This window comes from Episyrphus balteatus, chromosome 1, assembly GCF_945859705.1.
Source record: "Episyrphus balteatus chromosome 1, idEpiBalt1.1, whole genome shotgun sequence".
Classification (NCBI taxonomy): domain Eukaryota; kingdom Metazoa; phylum Arthropoda; class Insecta; order Diptera; family Syrphidae; genus Episyrphus; species Episyrphus balteatus.
The window spans coordinates 78,890,119-78,901,391 of NC_079134.1; the positions used below are offsets into that span (position 1 = coordinate 78,890,119).

Genomic DNA, 11,273 nt, shown 5'->3' on the forward strand with positions numbered 1-11,273 from the left:
AATTTCGGATGGCTTTCCGCGACGCGCACAGAACCGATCTAAAGCCATAAGAAATGCATTTGTCGACAAATCACCAACGAGTTCAAAGGTGAATACCTTTGGTAACAAAACAGACAAATAGAGCAATATATGCTTTAACGAATTAAGGGTTTCTTCCGCGAGATAGTCTTAACGTTATCGGCCCGGCCGGCATAGTCAACACCTACCTTACTGAACGGACGCGAAAAACGGATTCTTTCGGCAGGAAGACTTCCCATCAATTGTTTCGACGATTCACGATGCTGACGAAAGCATGGAATGCAATTATGAACTACTTTTCGCACTAAATTTCTGCAGCCTACAATATAATAGTCTTTTTTTAATAAAGCGATCAAAAAGGTCACACCGGGATGTAAATTATGTTCATGGGTATAATTAACAATTAGTTCAGTTACACGACTTTTCACTGTATGAAAGGTCGGAGTTTTGCACACGACCACCAACTCTAAGTAACCCGTCGGAATCAATAAAAGGCGAAAGGCTTACAAGTTTATGTTTTTTGGATAATTCTTTACCATTTTTTAACGCGTTAATTTCTGACGAAAACGATGTTAACTGGCTAAACCTTAGCATTGTTATTTTAGCTTTAATTAGTTCTTGCACACACAAGGGTTGATAATTACGAAGTGCAGAGAACTCCTTTGAAATAAGCGAATTAAACCGAAACCAAAACATTGTTGCAATGACTCTAATACATTTGTAGTACTCTGAAGAATTGGTTATAAGAGTTTGCAACATGTTATCTTCAATAGCATTTGACAAAAATACCTGCATTTTCGGGTTTCTCCTTTCTTCCAATTCTTCCTTTAAAAATTCCACTTCCTCTATTGAAAATTTTGAATATGGCCACTGATTTTTCTCCATTCAAAACCACGAGGGTCCTTTGCACCACAGCTCATTTGAGGGCAAAAGAGAGGGTGAAATTCCACGAGTTGCACAATCGGTTGGGTTACTCTCAGATCGAACGTGATTCCAAAGGGTAAGAGGAATAGAGGATATGATTTCCGAAGTCCGATTGCCGATAAACACCGACCATTGTTTTGGTGGAGAAGAAAGCCAGTGGAGCACGATTGATGAATCTGTCCATGCGAAAACTTTCATTTCTTTATCCTGTAAAGACATTTTAAATTTATTGATTAGACGTGTTAACAATAGGGCTCCGCAGAGCTCCAATCTAGGAAGAGACAAAACTTTGATAGGAGAAACCTTACTCTTTGCAGCTACCAATGCTACTGAGACTGTACCGTCGACATTTGTACTTCTACAATATACCACAGCTGCATATGCGTCCAGAGACGCATCACAAAATCCATGGAACTCACAATTGTTTGTGTTTGTCCAGATGATTCTAGGGATTTGAATCTCCTTGATGAGGGGTAACTCCTTCCGGAGAATAGTCCATCGATCAGCCAGTTATTTTGGAAGTTCGTCATCCCAGCTAAGTTTTTCCCTCCACAAATCCTGAAGGAGAATTTTCACCGCAACAACAATTGGAGCTAGAAATCCCAAAGGGTCAAAAGTCTTAGAAGCCTCGGACAGTATTCGACGTTTGGTACACACAATTGATTCACTTAGTTCGACCTTATAAGTAAATCGATCTTTTGAGGGAGATCATTGCAGTCCTAAGATCTTGACTGAAGTAGAATCCTCGAACTCTACTGGGGACATCTCACGTTGGTCTCCTGGTAATGAAAGCAACAGTGGCCAGCAGTTTGTTGTCCACTTGCGTAAGTTAAATCCTCCCTTTTTTAGCAGTTCTACTAATTCCTTCTGAAGAGTGATGACTTCTTCTATTGCATCTGCACCAGTGATTACATCATCGACATAAAAATCTTTAAGGACAGTTGCAGATGCAAGCGGATACGATTCAGAAGAATCCAAAGCCAGCTGCTTGAGTGTCCGAATTGCCAAAAAGGAGCGCATGCAGTTCCATACGTGACTGTCAATAGTCGGAAGTGTTTCACGGGTTCATCTGGGTCTTTACGCCAAAGTATTCTTTGATAATCGATATCATCACGTGAAATACGAATTTGTCGATACGTCTTCTCGATGTCTCCTGAATGGTGTACAAATGTAGTCTAAAACGAAGGCAAACAGAGAAGATATCACGTTGGATTGTTGGTCCAACAAGAAGTGAATCGTTCAAGGATCTATTGTGATTCGTTTTAGCTGATCCGTCAAAAATACTCTTACTTTTGTGGTGCTGCTATCGTTTTTAAACACCGCATGATGAGGAAGATAGTACGAGTTGTAAGAGGATTGGTATATTTCATCAGCAGGAACTTCTTCCATATGACCTAACGACAAATACTCATCCATGAACATTTGGCACTTTTCCCTTAACGAAGGATTTGACAAAAACCTACGTTCGATTGAATGAAGACGGTGAAGTGCAACACTAAAAGAGTTCCCAAAATTTAATTTTTCATTAGACTTGAAAGGCAACTTTACGACATAACGACCATCAAGAAGTCTTTGATGCGTTTTTTGAAAAAACTCCTCAGCACGTTGGTCATCGATTGAAAGGGTTGGTTCTTCAGAAATTTCCTCTAAACGCCAGAATTTTTGTAGATCAAATGCAAGCGAATGATCCAGCTGCGTACAAAACGATTGATTCAAGGGCGTACAAAAAGAAAGATCTAGCTGCGTACAAAAAGTCTTAATACCTTTATTAACATGAGCAGAATTTTGTGTAGATCTTCCTACAGCAACCGATCCAAAAATAGTAAGAACTAAATTCGGAACCCCAGCGATTGTGCTATTAGATGGTCCAGCTATTATGTCGAAAACCTTATCTGCTCCAATCAACACGTCAATAGGACCTGGCTTATTAAAATAAGGATCAGCGAGCTTAACAGTCACAAGTTTTCCTAAGTCGATATTGTCCACGGGAGATTCCGGCAGCAACGATGTAAGTTTCGATAGGACATGACAATCTACGTCAACAAACTTTGAACTGAATCGAGAAATAAGCCTCAGTGTCACTATACCATTGGTAACACCTGCTGATGTCGAACCTACGCCAAGAACAGGTAACCGAGATTGACTTCGACGAAGTCCCAAGCGCTGAACAGTCTGTTCAGTAATGAACGAAACTTGTGACCCAGTATCAGGAAGCATACGAATGTTATGGAACGGCCTTTCCTTATCCTGAGATTTGGCAACAGCTGTTGGGAGAATTGTGTGAAAACTGTGACTGGGCTCAGAAGAATGATGACTAACCACCGACGACGGAACCGAATTTGAGAACGAAGAACTCGATGTACCTGGAGCAACAAGTGGTGCCTGCTCATTAGCAAGATTTGTCGAGGTATTAATTGCAGCTATTTCCGGATGAACTAGAGAATGGTGTCTCGATTTACAAATCTTGCAACGATTATTAGAAAAACATTTATTTGCAGCATGACCTAGTCGTATACAGTTGAAACACAATGACCTTTCTTTAGCAAAACGCCGACGAGCCTCCACATCAAGAGCAAGGAACTTTTTACAACTTGGTAAGTTATGGTTTCCTTTGCATTCCAAACAACTCTGTACATATTCAACGACATGAGACTTAAAACTCCCTTGAGTTTTGTTTCGAATCTTAGAATGTCGAACAGGAGTAGAACAAGATTCCAAACACGCACAACGGTTTTGTAAAAATTCAAGAAGTTCATCTATTGCGGGACCTTCCTTTGACCCCAAATGTTCAGCCCACGCCTGCTTCGTATCTGGATCAAGCTTCTGACTTAAAAGAAAGATCAACCAGGGATCGCGACCTGTTGTATTGAGAGCGTTTAAACCCCTAATAACCTCGTCAGCACCGTCTGTTATTTTTCTTAACAAAGCAACGTTGGAAGAATTAGTCGATGGCAATGAGACAAATGAATTTATAAACGACTGAATTATTAGTTGAGACCTATCAAACCGTTTCTCCAACCTTTCCCAAGCCTCAAAATAATTACTATCCGTAAGCTTCATATGGCTAACCATATGCTGTACCACTCAAGTAACTCTTAAGGTAGTAAAACTTTTGTGCAGGAGTTATTGAAGGATTTTGGTCAATAGAACTAATGAATATATCCTTAAAGGCAGGCCAGTCCTCGTATTCACCAGAAAAAATTGACACTCCTATCTTAGGAAGGTTAACCGACGATTTGCCTGGGGTGGAGTTCAACTTCTCCAAAAACGCGGCTTGTTGACCCGCCAACTTTTCAGCAATCGTTTCCCTAGCAGGTTGAGACGATAATTTAACTTTAATAAAGCTTGATAAGACCGAATGCGCAACAAAATATTTTGCCTCATATTCATAGAACTCAGGTTCTGGGACTACGAATTCATCCTCATCAATGTACAAATACATCTCATCTTGGAGCGCTATGAAATCAGACCACGTTTCCTCCAACTTCTCGAGACGAATTTGTAGCATAGCAAGTGGAGTATTTATATCCACCGTCACAGCAAAATCTGCTGCTTTGGTCAGCCGTCCCTTGGCACGACCACGTTTTGCCTTAACGACATTCATAGCGGGTGAATCAAAAACCAAAAAATAGCAATTTCACGAATCTCAAAAACAAAATTATCTTATAACACGATCTGAAGATATTGAGTAGCTCTTTCTTAAGATGGAATAAATTCGCAGAAAACGAAAATGTTTGTGGCCATGCACGATGCAAAGTCTCGAAAATATTCCCAATCAACCACACCAAGTTAAGCACACGAAATTTACAAAATAAGGTTCAAAATTATATGGCGACGAAGGACCAGTATGTTTTATCAATAATTAATTTACGTAAGAAATGTGTTAAATTTCACAAAATATCCACACAATTATTTACACAATTGAATCTCAAAGAAAAGCGACTTCCCAATTTACATACATTCGACGTTGAGTTGAAAGCAAAGTAAACGTACGATGAAAAACACAGCAAATAATTTTTATTTTTATCTTACAATTTATGCTTCCTTACAGCTTGGTGGTTCCAGAAAGAAAGAGGAAGTTTAAAGTTGCAAATTTAGCAACTGCAAAATTATAACAGAACAATATGTTTTGTAATTAACAGTTAGAGAGTAATTTTCCAGTGCGCAACAAAAATGTATGATTTAAACAATAATTTAAGAGAAACAAATATATGAAAAGAACAGCTAGAGAGTAAGAAAAGTTTACAACATGAAACAAATTATTATAGGGTAATGTATGATTATGTTTGGCAAAGTGTGGAACATAAATATTTTTTGATAGGTATTTTTATCTTTTAACAAACAAAACAGAATAGATAAAAGAATTTGTAAATAGTTAATATTTAGTTATAATAAATAAATAAATGATGTTCATTCCTAAACACGTATATTTCATGTATTTGATACCTACGTTTCGTATGTTTGGTATTTTAAGTATCTTTCGTACAGATGCTCCCAGAAAGCCATTTTAATTTTTAAAAAATCAACTTTTATGCCATTCGTTTGTGATCCGTTTGTGACTGTTTGTGAAAGCAATAAAAAGTTTTGTGACTCGCCAGTTTTTAGGTTATTAACAAATTAAAAAAAAGTACCAGTTAGCCATTTTTTTTCAAAACTGAAATAGCATGGACTTTTTTATACTCATTCATTCAGAAATCGTTTGTGACTCCCAAATATATCAATAAAATCGTTTGTGACAACTTAGTTTTCGAGAAAAATAAGAAAAACTAATTAAATTTCACCACACTTTCATTTTGTTTATCAATAGGATTCATGATGCTGAGGTGAGTTTTTATACTTTGAGGTGAGTAACATGTTGCAAATGTATACAAGTACAGAAGATTGATTGTAAGAATAAACTACTGTTGTTTCTACTTCAATGAAGGGAAATGGAGTTTGAATTTTTAATTTATAAATCACAATAAGTCAGCGACTACCATTTTCATCTAAACTCTTATGGGTAAACCTTATCTAATGTGAATGAAGTTATCATTCTATTGAAAATTGTTAACATATTTCGAATTTACTAACAAAATCGTTTGTGGTTTAACAAATTCTGTGTGATAGCCTATTTTCCAAAATCTTGTAGTGGCTGGTCTAAATTTTTACTCATTCCATTTGAAATTGTTTAAACTAATAGAATTTACTAAAGAAATCGTTTGTGACAACCTAGTTTGTTTGTGATAGTCTATTTTCCAAAATCGTGTAATGGCTGGTCTTAATTTTTACTCATTCCATTTGAAATTGTTTAAACTATTAGAATTTACTAAAAAAAATCGTTTGTGACAACCTAGTTTGTTTGTGATAGCCTATTTTCCAAAATCTTTTAGTGGCTGTTCTAAATTTTTACTCATTTCATTTGAAATTGTTTAAACTATTGTAATGTTTTATTCCGGGTTCACAATAAAACTTATTTTATTTCCACTTATATTTCCGTTCAAATAAGAACACTTTTTATTTCAACTCAATTTACTTTTATTACTCGATCAAACAAACACACTTTTAAATCACTTTATTTACTACTAACAATTCGCAACACTTTATTTCACTTTGTACTGTACTCTTTCACTTTCAAGATTAAACTGTGTCCGGTCGGTGTCTACGCTGCCCTTTTATACCGGAATTTCGAGATTCGAGAATATCTTCGAAGGTTCTCGTCTTTGCTTCTCGAAACTTCCTTTCCAAGAGGGGCGCTTCATACTTCCAGTCTAGTGGGATATTTTGGGATGTGTTCAGAGGGTAGTTTCTTAATTACTAAAGGTCCGTTCACATTTCTACCTTTGCAGTAGTAGGTAGTGTGTTCAGACTTTTATCTTAAAAGTAGTTCAGTAATTCATCGTTACATTGCCCCCCTCTTAGGATTGTTCGTCCCGAACAACTCCATTGCTTCTTTCACCATTATAACGATGTAAACGGTCACAATGAACTACCTTTAGTTTGCCTCTTACCCCTCTTTGTATACGATAAACGTCGTTAATTCTGGTTATTACTGTGTAAGTTTTGTTGTTGCTTCGGTGATAGTCCCTTTTGTCGGTGGGGATTGTAAAACCACACAAGTTCTCCTTCTTGAAACCCTGTTGCTGTCGCTAGTGCGTCATATCTTGTTTACATCCTGTCACTAGACGCTTTTATATTTGTTCTTGTCCGTTGGTGAATGTCAGCCAGTGTTCCTTTCAGGTTATCTACGTACTCATCCATTTCATGTGGCTCGTTTGGACCACTTCCAAATTTTATCTCACTTGGCAGGCGTATTGTTGAGCCAAATAGGACTTCCGATGGTGTATGTCCAGTAGAACTATGTGTTGCACCTCTATAAGCCATCAAGAATAATGGAATATGTCGGTCCCAGTCTCGTTGATTATCATTGACTACTTTTGACAGGTGTTCCTTAAGTGTCCTGTTAAATCGCCCAACCATCACATCAGATTGTGGATGAAGCGGTGTTGTTCGCGTCTTCTTGATGCCAAGGAGTGAGCAAACCTCTTTAAAGATCTTAGATTCGAAGTTCCTTCCTTGGTCGGAATGAAGTTCCATGGGTACTCCGAACCTGCTCACCCAATGAAAGACAATCTTATCCACAACTGTTTTTGTTTCCTGGTTTGGAATGGCAAATGCCTCAGGCCATTTGCTGAAGTAGTCCATCACTACAAGGATGTATTGATTTCCGTTGTTGGTTTCGGGAAAAGGACCTGCTACGTCTATTGCAATTCTCTCAAAAGGTGCACCCACATTGTACTGCTGCATCTTGCTTTGGATTTTTCTAGCTGGTCCTTCGCTAGCGGCACAAGTATCACATTTTCGGCACCACTTTTCAACGTCTTCTCTCATACGTAACCAGTAGAATTGCTGTCGTAGCTTTTCCAGCGTCTTGTTGATGCCTGAATGGCCTCCAGAAGTTCCACCGTGCATCTCTCGGAGAACATCATTTACCTTTGACTGAGGTACGACTAGCTGTATTACATAGGATTTACCGTCTGCGGATTCCCACTTACGCCTGAGTAGCCCTTCTTGCACATGAAGCGAGTCCCATTGTGCCCAATATGCTTTGAGAGTGGGGCTTCGGTCGGAGATGTCGGCCCATTCTGGTTTCTCTTCATGTTCCTGCCATGCTAGGATGGGATCGATGTCCGAATCTTCCTGTTGGGCCATCCTGAGTTCTTGATTACTCTAGCCGCAAATGGGATCAGCTCTCGTTCGTCTAACAGCGATAACTTCCTTTTCTTCTAGTCGTGTGCAATGCTTGCAGTCTTGCTTGCACGGGCGCCGAGATAATGCGTCTGCATTTGAATGCAGCTTTCCTCTCCGATGTTGAATCTGACATTGATACGTCTGAAGTATCTCGATCCATCTTGCTACTTGATCCTCTGGATTTTGAAGTTCAAAAGCCAATTTAGTGCACCATGATCTGTGCGAAGAAGGAACTTCTGTCCATAGATGTACTTATGGAAGTGCTTTGTTGCCAATACTAGAGCTAGAAGTTCCCTTCTGGTCACGCAATAGTTTCTTTCTTGTTTCGAGAGTACCTTGCTGAAATAGGCAACAACCTTTTCTTCTCCGTCATGAACTTGCGATAAAACAGCACCAACTCCAACATTACTTGCATCTACGTCAATGATGAATTGTTTACCTGGAGTCGGATAGGCCAGCACAGGAGCTTCACATAACCGCAGCTTCAGTTCCTGAAAGCTTTTCTCACACTCACCTGACCATTTAAAGGGTTTACCCTTCTCCGTAAGTTGGTGCAAGCTTTTGGCGATTCTCGCAAAATCCTTCACAAATCGTCGATAGTACGTTGCCAGACCGAGGAAACTCCGAAGTTGATGCTTGTCCTGAGGGGTTGGCCAGTTCTTCACAGTGTCAACTTTTTCAGGATCAGTCTTCACTCCTTGGGATGAGATGATATGCCCCAAATATTTAACTTCGGTCTTGAAAAGTGCACATTTCTTTGGATTCAACTTAAGATGTGCTTCTCGTAGCCTCTGGAATACAGCCTTTAGGTTTTCACAATGGTCACCAAATGTTTTTCCGTAAACGATGACATCATCCAAATAGACTAGGCAAGATTTCCAGGTTAATCCATTCAAAATGCACTCCATCAAGCGCTCAAAAGTAGCTGGGGCATTACATAGCCCAAACGGCATGACATTAAACTGCCACAGACCATTTCCTGTGGAGAAAGCCGTCTTTTCCCGATCTTCTGGATGAATTTCTACCTGCTAGTAGCCACTACCTTGTAAACGTCTACTTTTAATTATAAAATAGCAAAACTTTTTAAATTTCCAACTTCTATATTAATAAAACACAACCTTTTTGTTCGAATAATAATTTGTAGTGATTTATTAGGTCATAAGACCAATTGTACATTCGATTTGTATAGCAATTTCATTAATTTTATAACATTTTAATTTGTGGAATGTATTTAAATATCATTGCCATGTACGTTAATAATTTTAATTTTGATTTAGTACTTTAGTACTTTTTGTGTACTTTTACGTACTTTCGTACATTCTCCCGCCTCGAAAAATGATGAAATTATCGGAATTTATTTTCGCCTGGTGCATACTGGCATTAATGTGGAATTCCAACCAAATCGTCATCAGGAACTGCTTTACCGACATCATAAAGCCAGAACTATAATTGGCGGATGGAGTCGGATGCTAATGTCAATTGTTGTTGTATTTCCATAAGAGTGCGGTTGCGAGCGCACTCGTCGGATGGAAACTTATGGAAATACAACAACAATTGACATTAGCATCCGACTCCATCCGCCAATTATAGTTCTGGCTTAATTCATATATCTCATTGCAATGGGAACATGAAAAGAGACAACATAATTAGTGCATTTGACAATTAAAGATAAACAAAGTCAACAATATAACAAAAAACAGAAATTAAATGAGTAATTTATATTTATCTCTGTTGCTACAATAAGACTTGAATGAATGACGATAGCCTCGTTGCATTCATACACGTACACCCATAGCCGTTATCATCTCATAGTAAGTTGTAGTTTTACAAGAAGTAGTGCGGTCGTCGGTCGTGTGTGGTATTTAGTCTCGTGCAAATTTTATATTAAAATAAATTTAATTAAGTTGTAAAGTGCCGGAGTTTTTGTTTTCGTAGTTTTAATTTTATTAATTCGATGTGTATTTAATTGAGGTAAGTGTTTGCTGAATGTGGGTTAAATGATTTTAATTGTTAAATCGACGAAGTGAGCGCGCGCGCATATAATGACAATTTTTCGATCGCGGGTGTGCATGTTTAATGTGTGCATGAGTGTTATGTTGTAAATTTTCATTAAATTTGGTAGAATTATAAATTATTAATTGGCTTTCAATGCCATTTTGATTAAAATATAGTGTCTTATATGCATAATGCATATATATGTATGTATGTGCATTGGGTATAAAACAGATATGGCGTGATCTGTTTATATACCTGTTGAATTTATGTATTTAGTTATATACATACATAGCAAGGTAAATTTAAATTCTAATTGGAAAGTGAAAAGCGCTCGACTTCCAATTTTATTTCTTCGCGACGTTTGTTCATCTCAAATTGAGTGAGTTTTAAGTTGAGTGTTTTCAAGTTTAAAGTGTTCATACATGTTTGAAGTGATAAACAGTGATATTAAATTTTGTTTGACGTTTATAAACAGTGGGATACATTTTTTTTGTTGTTTACTTTTATTTGAAGTGTTTTTTTTTTGTGACGAATTAAATTTGATGAAATTAATTGGTGTTGCAATTTAATTGTTTTAATTCGGTGAAATTTAGTGTCGATGAATTAGTTTTCAGCAATTTGATACGATTTAATTATTAAAATGTTAATTAATTTTGTGATGAAATTTGTGAATTGTCTTCGACAAATTATTTAAATTGTGACGTCAGTTGCTGAATGCTGATTCGTGTTGACATTATTTTTTTTTTAATTCAAGTGGTGAATAAATGGATTAGTGAATTGTTATTATTGTGTTTTATATTTTGATTACAAATGATTTTGATATTCATTATTATTTTGATTAATATGTGTTATTGATTGAATATGTGAATTTATATCATTTTGATGATTCGAATTAAATGTAATTTTGTGAATTTAATTAAATTAAAATATATTTAAATTATTGTTGTTGTATTTTATATTTTAATTATAAAATGATGTTTGTATTCAATATTATTTTGTTTAATATGAATTGTTGTTTTAGTTTTTAATTAAGTATAATTTTGATGAATTAAATAAAATGATATATTTGTGAATTTGATTTTAATAAATTTAAGTACATTTAAATTGTT

General features: G+C 36.8%; 1 protein-coding gene across 1 annotated transcript; it reads right to left on the reverse strand.

The window, feature by feature from the left end:
• Window positions 1–2,181: 2,181 nt before the first annotated feature.
• On the reverse strand, window positions 2,182–4,002 carry LOC129907018 (uncharacterized). Its single transcript, XM_055983055.1, has one exon. It carries the CDS (start codon window positions 4,000–4,002, stop codon window positions 2,182–2,184), a length of 1,821 nt encoding a protein of 606 aa, XP_055839030.1.
• Window positions 4,003–11,273: the final 7,271 nt, after the last annotated feature.

Bases quoted from the DNA above. Each gene is read 5' to 3' on its own strand.
- LOC129907018 (XM_055983055.1), bottom strand. From the start codon at position 4,002: ATGAAGCTTACGGATAGTAATTATTTTGAGGCTTGGGAAAGGTTGGAG.